General features: G+C 55.5%; 1 protein-coding gene across 1 annotated transcript; it reads left to right on the top strand.

The window, feature by feature from the left end:
* The first annotated feature begins 8,934 nt into the window (after nt 1-8,934).
* Nucleotides 8,935-16,779, top strand: DLK2 (delta like non-canonical Notch ligand 2). The gene is made up of 6 exons (XM_015283772.4): nt 8,935-9,231; nt 11,212-11,313; nt 12,356-12,419; nt 13,322-13,452; nt 13,963-14,107; nt 14,565-16,779. Exons 2-6 carry the CDS (start codon nt 11,241-11,243, stop codon nt 15,340-15,342), a joined length of 1,191 nt encoding a protein of 396 aa, XP_015139258.1. The 5' UTR covers nt 8,935-9,231; nt 11,212-11,240; the 3' UTR covers nt 15,343-16,779.
* The last annotated feature ends 398 nt before the right edge of the window (nt 16,780-17,177 follow it).

Raw genomic sequence — 17,177 nt, forward strand, 5'->3', positions numbered from 1 at the left:
ATCAGGCCATGTGAAAGGTCAGTCCTCCTGCTGTGCGCTCCCTTCAAGTACTGGAAGGCCACAATGAGGTCTCCCTGTAGCCTTCCTCAGGATGAACAAGCCCAACTCCATCAGCCTTTCTTCACAGGAGAGGTGCTCCAGCCCTCCGATCATCCTCACAACCCTCCTCTGGTCCCACACCAGGAGCTCTACATCCCTGCTGTGCTGGGGGTCTCAGGCCTGGACATAACATTCCAGGTGGGGCCTCACAAGGGCCCCAGAGTAGAGGGGGACAAATGCCCTGGAGGCCATAGCTCTCAGTGCTGCCAGCAGGGCCAGGGAGATCCCAAAGTTGAATGGAAAAACCCACCTACAAGTCCTGAGGACTTCTTCCTGCCTTTTAGAGAAGAGGGGCTGATGATAAAGGTGAACAAGAACCGGTCAAATCTGGACGCAGCTATGACCATGAACTTTGGTTTCTATTGGCAAACTCATCCACTTCATTTTTCTACACTTGAAGATTCAGCGAGTTAATACATTTTACATTTTAACCAGATCATCCCACTTATTCCATCCTGAGCTCATACACGTCCTTTGCCACCTTCCCTCTAGGCCTTGTCCTTCAGCCTTACCCTCTGTCCCCTCCCTGTCACTGTCTCTCTCACAAACGTCTCCTGAGCTGATGTCCACACGGTGGTTATTTGAGCCAAGCCCAGCAGAAATGGGAACAGCTGAGAGAAGTCCTGATAGTATCTCGGTGATATTCTCAAGCGTGTTACACGTACGCAGCCTTCAAGTCTGCAGTCAGGTAGTGAAAGGCTCAGAGTGCTGCAAGCCCTGCCCACATGGTGCCCTCTCTTACACAATAGAGGACAGGTGCTCAGCAGAGCCCTGCTTCATGACCTTGGGAATACTGTGCAGAACCGTCTGCTGTGCACCCAGCAAGTGCCGCCTGCACCGTGCCACGCGTCAGCAGGGATATTTCAAGAAAGCCTTCAATCCTTGTGCCCCCATAAATTCTCCCAACCCTCCCTGTGCTGGAGTCAGATAACAAGCAGGAGGACAATGGCTCCAAGAATCCAGGCTGCCCATCTGCTCCCCACTTCCAGATTCTTGCTTCTGCAGCGCCAGCTGATGAAATTTTCATGGCTGATGAGGTTTCCCATTTCCACTGGGCCTTGCTGCCTTGGAGGGCTCACAGTTGTGGGCTGTTCAGGTTTCCGTGGGTGTGCACTGATGGCAGCGATGATTAGAGCCCTTTCCTTTCTTAGAGTAGGATCACAGAATTGCAGAGAACCTAAGACAGAGGGTCTATGAAGAGGACCTCCAATCTTTCTAGTTAAGGTGAAATAAGCCCTGCAGGGCAGAGAGAACTGGACTTCCAGATGGCCTCAGCATGTTATGCTTCTAACAAACCCAACTCTTTTCAAAATCAGATCCCAAGGTCAAACAACTAAAGGGAGACGAAAGCAGAACTCAGGATGCCTGAGCACCAGTCACCTGCTCTGAGCATGAGGAAAACCCTGTGCCCAAATCCAGAAACCCTTGGCTGCCAATCCCCTTCCCTCTCTGCCTCCACACACATCTACCCTGCCTTTTCATGTATCCGGGTGGCTTGTGAGATGGACTCACCACTGCCCTGAGCTAAGAGAAGTGACACGATGCGGAAGCATGACGTTGTGTTGCATTATATTCATTTATATAACACTGTTCATGCCAAAGTCTTGTTCCCCGCTAGAGCCAGTTGCTCACTAAAGCCTCTGAACTTCAATTAACAAGCACCAGGTAATTTAACACTTGACTCCCAATAATCCCTTTATTTTAAGGGGCCTCTGGCGGATGCTGAAGCTCTCAGTAAACAGCCCTGGAAATACATCCGAGATTCTCTCAAATACCAGTTGAATTTATGACCCTTAATGAAGAGCAGGGAGGAATCTATTCAAAATACTTTCCAACTGGCAGCACTTTATATAGACCCCTGTAACTTTATAAAAGGAACCCCTGGAGGGGCAGGTGCCACCCTGCAGAGGACAAATCCCTCTGAAGTGCCTATAGTGAAGAAGTAGACACCATAAATAATGTCTCCTCACCAGAAGGCACAGCAGTCTTGGTCCCCTCAGGTTCTCTGCCAACCCAGGTCAAGCTGGGAAGACAATGGACTGGGCCACCCCTTGGTGATCCCTGCCTGCGCGATGTGCGAAGTCCCATTTCCTCCTGCTTAGAGGTAATGAAGGGACTTCAGGATTCACTCACTTCTGTACAGCAAAGTACAACCAGCCTGGACAGCCAAACATGTCTGTGGATGCAGAATTGGATGGACAAACTCCCTGCCAGCATGCCTGGGTAATGCACCTACCAGAGAAACACAGCCCACTGGTAAGCTAGCTGCTAGCAATACCTGAGTGTAGAATTCAGTCAATTCTTCTACCTAAGAGTGGGGCTAAACTTTAATGTGAAGGTGTGACCCTCCAAAATCACCTGGAATTTGTTGATGGACAAACAGCTGATCATCAGCAACAACAGCTGAAGAACAGAATTGTGCTGACCCAACCAAAACTGCTGTGTTTGTCTTATGGGACTGCCTAAAGGCACTCGCTGTGGTTGGGATGTAATTGTGCTGGGTGCTGTGCGGACAGACAAGCAGACACAATATCCTGCCCCCAGGGTTTGAATCTCAGAACCTCTTCCATTTCTCTCAAAGCATACGGGATAAAGGACGAAGGCATGGCTGAACAACAGCAGAGAAGCACCCGCATGGGACCCTGGCTCCTGGTCAGCTCAGAGGTTTTGTGCCGTCATGAATTTTGAGCAGAAAGGGATGCACAGCTTACACTGGTATTTCAAATGTACGTAAGGGCCCTTTTCCCTAACCTGTACATCTGATGCATTGCATATCAACACTTCCCCGTTACAACTGCTTCCTGTGCATGTTTCATATATTTATATATACCTATGTTGAAAAATAAAACAAACAAACAAAAAAATAAAACAAATAGATATCAGTGACCCCTACTGGCCACTTCTAACTAGCCATTACAAAGCACAGCTCACTGTTGCTCCTTGTCCTCAGTGTCCCCTCCTGGGCGCAGTGTCTGGGCTGTGGCAGCCCTCTGCTCCTCAGCCGACTGCTGGCTCTGCACTGTGCTCACCCAGCTAGCAGGGCCTGCTGCCCACCCTGTGCCCAGCACAGTGCCTCCAGCCCCCACCACGTGAGGCTTCAGGGCCCTGATGTGGGGCCTCACCTCGCCTCCCCCAACCAACGCTCTGCAAAGCCTTTTTGCCCCAAGGGGTGTCAGTGCCAGCACAGGTGTACCCTGCAGTGGAGACTGAGGAACTGCCATCTTTTCATGCCAGAGAATTAGCCTGGTGAAGGGGCAGAGAGAAATGCTGCCCGTGCCCAAGGGGAAGAGCAGATGCTTGAGCGCAAAAGAAAACCCTACCAGGGAGCAAAGGCTGGAGTAATGGTGTCAGCCTCAGATCCAGACTCTAGGGCCTCCAAATCCGTTCCCCTTTGTCGAAACTTGTTTAGCTTGTCATGCTAATAAAGGGCTTGAAGTGAACGGAGCTAAAAGTATGTGGAGGGGAAGGGGGATGTATTTCAGAGCCTGCATGGGGCAGCGGGTAGGGCTGAGGTGCAGGCTTGGGGCCGGACATGGCATGGGGCCGAGCACCCACCCGTACATGAGGGGACATTGTGCACACATCCACATCAGGGCAGTGGTGGTACCTCCCTGGGGTGCACAAATGGGGGGAAGGATCCAGCCCCTCAGCCCTCGCTTGCCTCTGAGGGCACAGCAGGGACTTGTAGACTCTTCCAGGAAGAGGCACGTGGCTGTGTGCTGTCTCCTGAGGAGCCTTTCTGCATGCCTGGCTTGCTTCTCCAGCTCAGAGAGACTTTTTTTGTTTGGGATTTTTTTTTTTTTTTTTTTTTTTTTTTTTTTGGTGAAATCTGCAGCACTGCCTTCCCCGTGCAGCTCTCGTTGTTTATAGGGACGGGTTCAGGCAGGCTGGGGAGGAATTACCTTTCCCTAGGACACGCTTGGTGCTTGGCTGAGCACTCAACGTCCCTGCTCCACGAGAGCTGTTGAAGGCCAAGGAGACAGTCAGTCTACAATTAGCCTCCCCCTCCAACCATCGTCCATGCCCCCCAGGGCTGGTAATTATGGACTCCCATCCTTTGCACCCAGGGTTCAAGTCTTTCGAAGCATGGGCTCTAGCTTCATGAAATGACCTTGAAATTCACTGCAACAGACTTCTGCCAGGTTTCCCTGCAGACACAGAGATACGCCAACCTCTGCAAATACCCAGGAGCAAGCTTGGAGACGAGCTGTGAGGAAGCTCCAAACATTCTCTTCAATAGACTCCCATTAAATGCTCGCGTGCTCCCAGTGAGATAGGGAGGTTTTATCGCTACAGCTGCCAGCTGGAAGAGGACAGGACAGGGCATGGCTGGAGGTGGGCTTCAAGGCACCCTATGGTGCCTTGAAGGAAATGGAAGGCCTGGCAGAAGTCCCCTGACAGCTTCTCCTTCATACCTGATCTTTCCCAACCTCACACGGCAGCAGGAGGCTGCAGGGAGAAGGGGTGCACCTCCTGAAGGCTGTGCCCTGGGGCAGCTGTGGCAGTGGCTGTTGAACACAAAAAGGGAAGCCAAAGATCACAGGACAAAATAAGATCCTACACTGGGAAGTCGTGGGGACTTCCTGGAAGGAGATGGCTCAGTTTTTTGAGCTGTGGGGACAAAAGGTGATACACTATTTCTCCAGCCACCCTCCATATATACCCATCTCTTTCCCTTCCTCTTCAAGTGTATTTGGAGTTAATTAGTCAAATATATACATACATACATTTTTTTTTTTCTGGTGGCTCTCTTCTGACTTCAAGAGAAATAATCAAGTTGTGCTCAAGGAATCTGTATCTCACAACGATGTGTGACTTTTCCAGCCCCCCAGGGCTGGTTTGAGGCTGACACGTGGCTCTGAGCACTGGGAATCATCTCTCTGAAATATCTCGTAGAGCTACTAAAGCAGCTGTCAAATCCCTGGCCTTGGTGATGGGAAATGTTGGCTGGGCCACCCCTCTGTGGCTGCTCTCCAGTGGGTGCGTGTGAATGGTGCCCCCTCACACTCAGCACCCTTCCTCTCCCAGGTTCCCATCCTCCTGATTCAGGGGAAGGTAGAAGCCTTACTCCATAGCCTAGCGCTCATCTTCAACACCATGGAGCAGGAGGGTTTATAGCTCTTTGGGGTTCGTCACTCCTTATCCTTACTGTCTATATAAACGTCCAGTCATTTTTGGAAGCGTACTGAACACCTTTTCCTCCAGCAACGAGTTCCCTGGATCGTCAGGTTTTAGGATAAAGGGGATCCTTCCTGTCGTTAATTTTGACTGTAGTATTTCTGATTTTACTGAGTGCCCTGGCAGGCCACAAAGGATCCGAATGAAAAACACCGCCGAGTCTCAGCAATGTTCCCAGGGACTTCAGGGTCATGGGGAATGTGACACTGGGCTTGGGCAACATTCCTGAAGGCTTTGGGAAAACACAAAATATATCCCGGGGTAGCCCAGGGAGACTGCCCTCACTGCAGCACTAACATAGAGGAGGGCGAATCCCAGAGCTCTCGCTCTCGTGGGCTGAGGCGCCCCTTGCAAAGCCACCAGGACCAAGGGAATTGAAGCCTTATCTTAGAATCATAGCATGGTTTGGGTTGGAAGGGACCTTAAAGCCCACCCAGCCCCAACCCCTGCTGTGGGCTGTCGCCACCAGCTCAGCTGCCCAGGGCCTCATCCAGCCTGGCCCTGAGTGCCTCTGGGGATGGGACACTCTCAGTTTCTCTGGACAGCTGTGCCACTTCCCTTCCTGGAGCCATTTCTGATGGTCTCAACCACCAGTCCTGGGAAGTTCTAAAGGGCTTTTGGAGCACTTATACCACAGCAGAACATAGGGCAGGGTAGAACTCGACGGATTGACCGAAACTACACATCTCCCTCTTCTCCATCCTTCCCCAGATCCACCACTAGTCCCGCTGTTGCTGTTGACCACAAGTGTTGCTGTGTTTCCTCCCATCCACTCTCTGCAGGGCGAGAGATGACTGAAATGGTGAAAATCACACAGGAAGAGCCAGGCGCTCCTGCACCCTCGACCTTCACTCTCTTCCTGCCCCTCTCTTGCCCACCCCCTCCACGTCCCCACTGCAGGCACAAACACCTACTGCCCATGGAAGCTATTTCTAAGCAATCCCGGGCATCTGGGGAATGAGGCTCTGAACAAATATTGGAGCGTGCGCGTGCGGTGAGCGCTCACACACACATCCACACAGAGACGGTGCTGCTGCAGAGTCAAATATAGACCTTGGGGAAGGGGGAACAATGGCTGGGGTTGGGTTACATGGCTGCGGGGCCAGCGAGCTGCTGATGTTTGTTGTGGGCTGGGGTGGGATGGGAGAAACAAGGGGGGTGGCATGGGGGAGAACATTTGTTTTTACCCAGAGACCCCGGGCCGGTGCTGCACAGCAAGCGTGCATACAGAGGAGAGGGTCACCCCGAGCCACGGGGAAGGATGCTGGTGTAAGCTGGCAGCTCAGAGGTGTTTGTGGCCATTCTCCAGCTGCTTGTGCTGCTCCTCTGTCTCCCTTAAGGGACTGCAGTGGGCAGGAAGGGGTGAGTTTTTCTGGGAGTCTGCACAGAGAAGAGCTTCTTTCTCTCCTTGCTCTGGGGAAGGTTCCTCAGTGGAGGAGGAGAAGCAGTATCACCCGCTGCTGAAGCCAAGCATCCTCACCCCTGATGTCCAGCTGTCTCCAAGGCGCAGGCTGCAGACACCGGAGGAAAGGCAAGCAGCCCCAGCTGGCTTTGACAGGTAACTTTTCCATCTCACTGGGAATGATGGTCCTGCGTCGGAGGGACGGTATGGGAGGGAGCCTGCAGCTGGCAGGCGTGGGGGAGAGGCACGAAGGTGCTGTGGTGATGGGGGATTCCCAGACCCGTTCTGGGTCCCTGTTCTGTGGGGTTTCCTTCACTGGAGAGAAGAGCACCGGAGGGATTCTTATGGCTAGGAAAAAAATCCTTCCTAATTCTGACCCAGCAGCTGTTCCATGCAAGACGCCCCTAGGGATGGCATGGCAGGGATCAGAGCACAGTAAGCCGGGTCCAAGCCAAGCACAGGAATCCCCTCCTCAGCCCCCATACCTTGAGTCTGCAAATAGAGTCACTTTGCTGAAGTCGTCATGGGCAGCCTGGGGACGGCCAGAGCAAGGCTCAGTTTGCCCAGGGGTTGGACAAGAGCCCTTCAGTGATGAGGAAGGAGCATGCTTAGGGTCCATCGTGCCTGGTGTGCCCGTCTGCTCCTTTCTGCACCCACTTTTCTATGCCCGCCCCTCCCTGCCCGTGGTCCTCACACCAACAGGAATAAACCAAACCCCAGATCCCTTTTCTTCAAATGTGTTCACTTCACCCCTCTGAATCCCTGCCACGGTTTCTCTTCTCCACTCCCCTGCCCTGGCATGCAGATCTCCAGCAGCCGATTTCCCCTCCCTAGCCTTGGCCACGGATTTCACCTCGGAGATGACTGTTATGGGAAAGCCACGTGTGTGGCTCAGCTCTCTGCAACCCAATCCCACCTCCCCCTCCCTCACCACTCCTGTTGTGGATGCAGATGCTTATGGGTACCGACACACGGTGTCAGTCTGCAAGAGCTTTTCCTAATGTTCATTCAATCGAGTGAGGTTTACCTGCATGCGGGTATGGCCTTGCAGTGCGGTGCAGTGCCTGGGCAGATATCCACAGAAGAGAGTGAGAGCAGGATGGAAAACTGCAGGAAGCATCCTAAAGCTGGTGCGCCTCAGGCAGCATCTGAGCTGCAGGAGATTGGGACCTGCCTGATCCTCGGAGCCTCTGGAGCAGTTCTATGGGGTGACCAAGACAGGGGAAGGCAGGCAGAGAGAGGAATGGTCACTCTGCCTGACAGGAGAGCAGAAGGGTGGCAGAAAGGAGGCACATGAGGTAGGAACCCATGGTATAGCTCCCTAGAGTTGTGCTGTCCGAGCAAGCTGAGGTCTGCAGGCAGATGAGATGCAGAGCTGGACTTTGGTGAGGCTGTGAGGGTCACGGGGGCTGCAGGAGGTGACAAAGGGAGGGCAGGGATGTGGTGAGGAGACAGGAGCTGACAACACCCACATGAGTACCAGGAGCATTAGGTTATTCTTGCTTCCTGGTGGACAACAGCAATCTTTGGGGCCAGTGGAGTATGGAAAAGGGGTGGATGATTTCTAATTAAGGATAGCTAGGCCTTGGAAGGCGGTGGAGTAGTCTGGTCTTACCGAGTGGCGGAAAGGCCATGCAAGGTGAAGAGAAGCACAGGCAGCTGTTCTTCTTAAAACAATTGGCTGCCCAGCTCCTCACACACGGCTGTCTCCGTGTTGGAGCATCAGCGTCGATGTCTCATGAGCGGCAGCAGGAGAAGCGCCAAGGACCACAGCTTGGTGGGATGGCTCCTTCCTGGCGGCTTGGCAGGGTGCCTTCTCACTGGGGTGGCTGCCTCACGTCGCTTCTCTACTTTCGGACTTTAAATCCCAGGGCTTGAAAATAGAGGGGTGCTCAGGGGAGGGACTGGAGCAGGCACAGAGGGTCTGGGGAGGCATTTTCACTTCTCTCCGTATCTTCAAGCTTTGTGAACCCTGGGGGAAATCTGGTGGGGTTTCTTGGTGCGCAGGAAGAGGTACTGAGAGGGAGGTGACCAACACCGAGCGGGAGCCCGGCATCGCCCAGCTCCGGCAGCGAAGCCTCCGTGGATGGGGATGTCTGACCCTGCCCCCTCCTAAGGGCTCCTCCGGGATCCGACCCGCAGCCCGGAGCAACCACGGTTCGTGGGTCCGGGGACTCAGCCCGGCCCGCGCAGTGACCGTGGGTGGGAGTCCTGCGTGTGGCCGCCCCCGGAGGCAGCGGGAGCAGGGCAGGGGTGAGCGGGCAGGGCGGGTCGGGCCGAGCCGGCCCGGGGGGGCTGCCTGCGGTTTGGGGCTGCGGGAGGCGGGATGTCCCGGGGAGGGAGCGGGGATGTGCAGGCACACGCAGCCGCTGGCAGGCGGCCGGGGCGCACGGCGGCGGCGGCGGCGGCGGCGGGCGGAGCGGCACACGCGGCAGCTCTCTCCGCAGCCTCGCGCCTCCCCAGCCCCGCCGCCGCCGCCGCCGCCGCGCCGGGCATGGCCGCCCCTCGCCGCCGAGCCCCGCGATAGCCCCACGAGCAGCCGCGTCGCCGAGGTGAGCGCACCGGGGAGGCGGGCTGGCCCCGCTGCGCGGCCCCCGCCGCCCGGGGGGGGGGGGGGGGCAGCGGAGCCCGGGTGGTGCGAAGGCCCCCGGCCGGAGAGGGGGAGCAGCGGAGCGAGCGCCACCCCGCCCGGAGCCTCCCGGGGGTGCGGGGGGATCTGGAGGGGTCGTGGAGCCGCGGGGGGGGCTGATGGGGCCGGGAGGGCAGAGCCGCGGCGGCGCGGCATCTCGCGGCGCATCCTGCCGTGCCCCGGCAGCCCCGGGCCGGGGGACTGGGGAAGAGCCCTCGTTCTGAGGTTGTCCCCGGTCGCCTCCGGCGGTTCCCGGTCACCCGCGAGGGTGGAATTGCCCCCGGGGGGGCCCGAATGCCCCAGGGCACTCGAGGGGGTTAGGGAGGAGAGAGTGGGCGCGTCAGTGCGCCCCAAGGCCGGGCCCGCTGACGTCCCCATGGGCTCCGGTCGCCCCCCGGGATGCGGCCACCGGCGGCAGCAGCCGGAGGTCTGGAGCTCGAAGGGGCAGCAATGGGGAGCCTCAGGCAGCGAGCTTTGCACTGACGCGTGGTGATCGGAGGTCTGGCTTTCAACAGCCCTAAGGGATGGGCTGCCAACTGCTCGCCCGTCAGCCCTCAATTATTTTATAAGTTTCCTAGGCGTTTCCTCACCCTCCCCCGAAATGCTGCAGCTGTCCACCACTGCCCAGCATTTCAGGGCAGGATGTGAAGGACAGCCCTGAGGGCACGGTGACGAGGAGAGCGTGCAGAGGGAGGATGCTGTGATCCCTGCTGGAATTTGGCTGGGACACTGACAAGCACATCCCGCAGTCTCTCTGAAAATGCCAAGTGTCCTTTGCGGGTGATGGTTTGTTTGTGGCGAGATGCTCTGAGCAGCATCACTGCTTTGGGCTCAGCGGGTGATTTTGTCTGGTCCACGCGTGTCGAGCCATTACAAGCGTCCCTAGCACCTTGTCCTGCAATGGATGTAGGTGTGGGGGGCCTTCTCTCCAAATCTGGGCAGCCTTCCACGTAGCTGTAGACCCAACACAACCTTCTTTCACTTCACAGTGGGGCTGAGAGCAGCACGGCCTCTGCCCATCACACCCACGCAACTGGATGGAGCCTGCTCCGCGCCACGCTCCTCACGGGATGGCTTAACCCCTCCCATCTCATTATAGTAATATCCTTATGATATCACCCTAGAATTTCCTGCCCTAAACAACCCCAGAAGGCTGGGAGGGATCGAAGCGTTTTTGGAAAGTGTTTAATGCTACTTTACAAGGGCAGGAGGCGGTCGGAACATCAACGGGTGCGGGAAGCCGGGGCTCGCAGGGCTCTCTGTGGGGTGGCGGAGGGAAAGGGCTGCACCCGGCAAGTGAGTGCTGCTCGGGGCTTCAACCCTGGGGCCTATTGCTTCACCCCCTCCCTTACCAATGCTATTTTCCCTGGTGCTACTTACTGCCCTCTCACCACCTAGATCCACCCCGCTCCCTTCCCTCCTAATTGAGCCAGAAGGAGCTTCGCATCTTAGCCACCGGCTTGTGAGGTTTGCTTGCTGCAGGCAGTGAGTCTTCGAAAAGCAGCCCGGGTGCCGTGAGCATGGAATAGATGCAGTGCAGGGACCTCACACCTCACTTAACACTGAGCTCAGGTCCCCCAGTGCAGAGAGGGAAGATTTGCAGCACTTTGCAGCACTAGTGTTCGTAGAGCCTTGAATGGAGCAGCGTAGCAGCCTCAGCTGCTGTGCACCCAGTATTGGGTGTATTTGTTTGGTCTCCCATACGCACGTTAGAAGGCTTTTTGGTTCTTAGTGTTCCAATGTTGCCTTAGAGGAAGGATAGAGACGTGTGTGGTGAGAAGCCCATACAAAACTGGATGTTTCATCTCAGAACTCCCAGGCAGTGGAGAGGAAGGGAAGCGTGAAGCGACGCTGCGGTGTGAACCAGAGGCCTTTCCTCAGCCAGCTCTTTTCACCTCTGTAGGTGTTCATCTCGGTGGGGCCACACTGACCATGCTCAGGAGCTTCTGCCTTCAGCTCATGTCCTTGCTTTGGATCCTCTTGGCCCATCACCAGCTTGCCCAAGGTGAGTATCCGGGTCCTGCTCTTCTCTGTCCACCTTTCCAAATCCATCCCTGGCATGGACAAGACTCCTCAGCTCATCATGTAATATAAAGCTGGCCTGACATGGAAAAACAGAAAATGCTGCTTCGTCATCTGGCACCTGGGAGGTGACTAATGGTGACCGTAAGGCCTTATTGTGGTGGCAGCTGGGTGGCAGTGCGCGAGCAGGTGGGAGGTGAGGGGTCCCAGTGCCCCACCCCTCACTGGGATGAGCCCATTGGGAGAGGCAGGGTTGAGAGGGGGAGAAGATCCTGACCACAAATGGCTAATCCTGGATCCTGTGAGGCAAAATCCTGAAGATTAGCTTGCCCTCCCCCCACTCCGGGTAAGTGCTGAATTTCCAAAGCCATCTGCCAGGAGATGTTCTCATGGGCAGGAGGGACAGTGATACCCAAGCCTGGGCCGAGCAGATCCAGCACCACTGCCCTGGTTGGGTTTGGGAGGATCCTGCCTCACGGATGGAGGTTTCGGAGGCTCACGCTTCATGGATGAAGGGTTCTGATCAGGGCGGGCAGTCACTTGCTGTCCTGGGTGCACGCTGGGTTCCTGCAGAAACCTCTGAGTAGGTGATGTGACAGAGGGGGAGGCTGGGGTGAAAGCAGACACGGGGCTGGAGCGAGCAGGCTGACATGGATCAGGAGTGAGAAGTGGCATGGCAAGGCTACGGCTCAGTTACAGTTACAGCCTCTTTATGGTGGCCTTTAAATAAATAAGCAGAACTGGATACCTGCTCCTCAGGTAGGAGGCTGCAGACTGCTGCACGAAAACAGTTTTCCTCAGGAATGGGAACATGCCAGAGACACAAAGGACCCGTTCTCACTACTTCTGCCTTCAGTGCCTGCATGTCCTGTGCGTGCCTGAGCCTTCCTGCCCCAGTGGTCCAGGTGCTGTAGCACAGGCTGTAGGGTCCCATTTCTCAGCTACCTGCAAGGCAGCGGGGCCAGAGCAGGTTTGGGGTCACCCATGATCTCTGTTTAACCTCAGCCCCTACCCCTGCCTTGCAGGTGATGACTGCAGCGAGCACTGCAATCTGGCCCACGGCAGCTGCGACCAGGATGGGAAGTGCAGGTACGTCCACCTCCCTCGATGCATTTGTCTCTCCTCACTCACACCTCAGCCTTGGCACTGCCCCACCAAAATTGCCCTCTGCCCAGGGACTTTTGCCCTTGTGGTTTTTAGGCTTTTCATTTTGGGAAAGGAAAGCAGCTTACACCTCCTGTTCCTGCACCACAGCACGTGGTACCCACGGGAAGAGGTGCTTGCTGCCCACTCTCAGGTTTATCCTGAGGTTTATCTTCATGCTGTTTTGTTTATAGCTTTTGCACTATCTGGTGCCACCTCCGCTCGGCCCTGCTTCCATAGAGATGCCCTCTTTTCTTAGCACTTGCTGGGAGCTGACAGGATGAGGGAAGGCCACTGGGACACATAGCTTTGTTTTGTTGATGGCTGTGGCCACCACACCACTCCTCTGGGGCCAGAAGGCTCGTTGTATCCTGCAGGGCTCTGTTTTCCACCATGCTGTGCCCATAAGCCTGTAGACTCATAGAGTCATAGGATATCCTGAGTTCAAAAGGACCCATAAGGATCATTGAGATCAACTCCTGTCTCCATTTAGGACCATTCAAAACTCAGACCATACATCCAAGAGCATTGGTGCCACGAACACTGCCCTGGGGAGCCTGTCCAAGGGCCTGACCACCCTCTGGTGATGAATATTTTCCTAACGCCCAACCTGAGCCTCCCCTGTAGCTCAGTGCTTTCCACATGCTGGCCACATCACGTGAGGACTCACATAATGTGAGTCACATAACACCCACTCCAGCACAGGACCTCTCGTCCCATCCCCTGGGGCTTTTGGTATTACGGATGAGGCTTCTCTCTGCCTGTGTGGCTGTGTGGTGGGGGATGCACAGGGGTTGTGCAGTAGGTACAGACGAGCCGGGTGTTGTGACGCTGCTCTGTCCCCTCAGGTGTGACCCAGGCTGGGAGGGCGACTACTGTGAGGAGTGCGTACGCATGCCGGGCTGCCTCCATGGGACCTGCCACCAGCCCTGGCAGTGCATCTGTCACAGCGGCTGGGCCGGCAAGTTCTGCGACAAGGGTGAGTCCCTGTCTGGGTGGGTGGCTCTGCAGGGGACAGAGGAGCATCATCCAAGCTCATCCCCATGCTGCGCTGCAGGGTGCTGTGGCTAAAGTCCTGCACACCCTGCACTGATAGGACGGATGGCACAGCCAAAAGCTGCATGTGGGATGCCAGCTTGGGCTGCAAGAGGATGGGATGTGCCTTGGCTGTCCCCAGCTGCATGGTGGGAGCTGCATGACATTGTGTCCTAGTGCTGTTATCTGGCCTAACAGTGTGTCTCCTCCATGCCACCACCATGGTGTGTTCCTGCCGGCTGGCATGCACAGCACTGGCACATCATGCAGGCCTCTGGGACAACGAGGATTCATCTTGGCACCTCCAGGCCTGGGTTGCTAGTGCCTGTTGGAGAGAAGGAGAGAGAAGCTGTGGCCACTGTCCCATCCCCACTGGGTCTGGCAGGGTGTGGGAACTGAAGTGGCTGCACTGACTCTCAGTTCTCACTCACTCCACCTTTTCCTTCCCCCACAGATGTCCACATCTGCGAACATCAGTCACCATGCCAGAATGGGGCTCAGTGCATCTATGACCGAGATGGGGACTACTCCTGCCTGTGTCCAGAGGGCTTCCATGGGAAGGACTGTGAGATGAAGGCAGGACCATGTGAGAAGGCAGGGTAAGACACAGCATTGTGATTACAGACAGCACCAGTTACAGCTCAGCTTGGCTCATTGTCTCTGGATTTCCACGCGCTAATGGAGTTAAGCCAAAACCATCTTTGGCTTTAATTTAGCTTGGCATGCTGCAGTCCCGCTAGGGCTGTGATCTGAGCAGGTTCCCATCCCTTGTCAATGTGGATGCAATGAGCTGACACCAGTTGTGCCTTAAGGAGCATCAGGAGGGCCTGCAACTTCCTCAGATCCTTGGCCTGTGCCCTCTTCTCATTGGGAAGCTGCCCTGTGCCTTACGGACATCCCATCCTTGTCACTGGGGAGGCAGAAGCTTTGCCTCATCTCCTTTTAGTACCTGCTCTGTGGCTTGGCAGTCAGCTCCAGTAGCGAGTTTCCATCCCTAGGGCAGGGGGAGTCGCTTGCTCTCCAGGGCCATGACCCATCTTTCTTTTCTCCTTGCAGGTCTCCATGCAAGAACGGGGGACAGTGTCAAGATGAAAATGGCTTTGCCACCAACTTCACCTGCCGGTGCCTTGCTGGCTTCGTGGGGGCTCTCTGTGAGCACGACGTGGATGACTGCCTGATGCGGCCCTGCGCCAACGGTGCCACCTGCCATGATGGCATCAACCGCTTCTCCTGCCAGTGCCAGGTGGGCTTCGAGGGGCGTTTCTGCACCATCAACATCAACGACTGCGCCAGCCAGCCCTGCAAAAATGGGGCCAAGTGCTATGACCGCATCAATGACTATGACTGCTTGTGTTCTGACCGTTTCACTGGCAAAACCTGTGAGATCTCCATCCCTGAACCCACCTGGGCTCCCCCCTACCACCCTGCGAACCACGAGAGCAGCTGGGCGATGAGGAGCACCACCAGCGAGATGCCCGAGGTGACACAGCCAGAGCCCGTGAGGACTGCGGTTACGGGGCGGCGCGTGGCCAACCACAGTGAGAAAGTGCCAGGAGGAGGGTTGTTAAAAATCTCTGTGAAGGAGGTGGTGACCCAAAGGGACTCGGGGCTGAGCGAAGCCCAGCTGGTGACAGTGCTGGTGTTCGGGGTGCTGACGGCGGTGCTGGTCCTCATCACCGTCCTGCTCATCCTGAGGAACTGGCAGAGGGGCCGACAGCGGTCGAACTGGTGCCAAAGCCCTTCGCAGGCTGCCAGGAAGCTCCAAGATCAGGAGTGCCAGGTGGGCATGTTAAACACGGTCCTGATCGAGCCCAGGAAAACAACAGAGCTGTGAGCACTCTGAGCCGGGCCCCTGCAGGTCATCGTGCTGGCAGACCCCTCGAACTGCACCCCAGGCAGCTGTTCTGGTGCAAACTGGGCAGTAGGGAAGGGCTCCTCATCAGGCCTCATCGGGCGCTGAGCTCAGTGCAATGGGTCCAAGCTGTCTCCACCTGGCCAGCACCTGTGCGAGTGGAGGTAGGGCTGCATGGGACCAGCCCTGCAAGGGAGCAGCATTGGTACCGCTCCAATGTGAGCGCTTGGAAATGGGACTGGGAGTGCTGGAGTGCCGTCTCACAACTGTCTTCTGCTAGGTCCTCTGCAACTCATCTCTGTGACTACTTGGAAGTGGCTCTGCCCTGCTGTTTCTGCTGGTGTGTTGGGATGTTTCTTCTGGGGCCTTTGGGACGGTTGTGTCTGCTCAGGGCTCTCTGCCCTGGAACAGGGTCTCCCAGCTCTTTCTGGAGGTTGTAGTTTCAGATGCCGTGTTCCAAGGGCACAAGCAGATGCTCTTGCTCTGTGGCCTTCTGGCCCTGTGAGCCAGTTTGGAAAGACTGTGGAGATCATTTAGGGTCTCCTGCCCTTTTTCTGCCCTGTGTGATGCTCCCTCCTCTTGCCATCAGACTTGGCGTTACAAACACGTTCTGTACCTTCCTCCTGGTGATCTGTGGGGTCTCCTCTCCCCACTTATGGAGCCGTCCTTTCTGGTACGGACACAGACAGCAAAGCTCCTTCCCCATTCCAATGTGCACTTCTGCTTTACTGTTTGCTGATGGGAAAGCATATGGCCCCTTCCTTGTAGGGCATTCAGGGCCTGAGCCCTGAAGCTGGTCCTTCTCACATGCCCACACAGGTGAAGCTGGAGCTGGACAAGACTGGAGATGTGCTGCGACTGGCTCAGGAGCAATATAAAATCCAGATCCTCATTTCCCCTGCCAGTCCCTCCAAGGCAGCCTGCTGGCACTAACCTCAAACCAGCCATTGCAGTGTTTCTTGACAGTAACCAAGCTAAACTCTCTGCAGTGGATGTGAGGACAGGATACAGAGCCAATGATGACTGTAGGAAGCAGATACAGCACTGCATTCTCCTTGCTAAAGCAAGGCTGAGAGGCACTTAGCCTTGGTACCAGCTCTGCTCTGCTTTTTCTGGTCTGGTATACAGCAAGCAGGGCCTCCATGCCAGGGTCAGGATTTTCTGTGCCTCCTCATAGGAATGAGGGGTCAAACAGTGGAAATCTTAAAAACTAAACAACAAAACAACCCCTACTACTGGCCTGTAGGGTCACAGAACTGGGTTCGAGGTCATGTAGAAAGAGAGTGGCCAGAGGATTGAGCACTCAGCCAGGAGAGAGACCTGGGAGAGGGGACTGGGGCTTCATCAAAAAGATTATTTTTTTAAATACATGAATGGATAATGTACCTTTATCAAATAAAACAATTACAAGCCCAGAAATTGTATCAAAGAATGATAAAACAATTTAGGTTGAAGGGATTTATGTACATCAATCTCCTGCTCTCAGCAGATTCAATTACATCAGGTTGCTCAGCTACTTGTCCTGTTCAGTTGTGAGTATCCATATTTTCATCACTGCCCTCAACAAGAGTGCAAACCCAGGTTGTGGCACATGGATTGTTCCACCCCATGCTCTGGCCCAAAGTCACCGTAAACCTTTTGTTGTCTGGAAGCCCTTAACTTTGCTGCCCTGGCATTGTTCTGCTGGGAGAAGTTCAGAGATCTCCTCAGGGCCTTCTTCATCTTAACATCTCAAAACATCAGATGCTGCTTAGCTTGAGGCCAGCCTTACCTGTCACCGAGCAAAGAGACACAGCTGCAGTGGGTAGGGACCTGCC

The sequence above is a fragment of the Gallus gallus genome, chromosome 3 (genome assembly GCF_016699485.2).
Source record: "Gallus gallus isolate bGalGal1 chromosome 3, bGalGal1.mat.broiler.GRCg7b, whole genome shotgun sequence".
Lineage (NCBI taxonomy): Eukaryota > Metazoa > Chordata > Aves > Galliformes > Phasianidae > Gallus > Gallus gallus.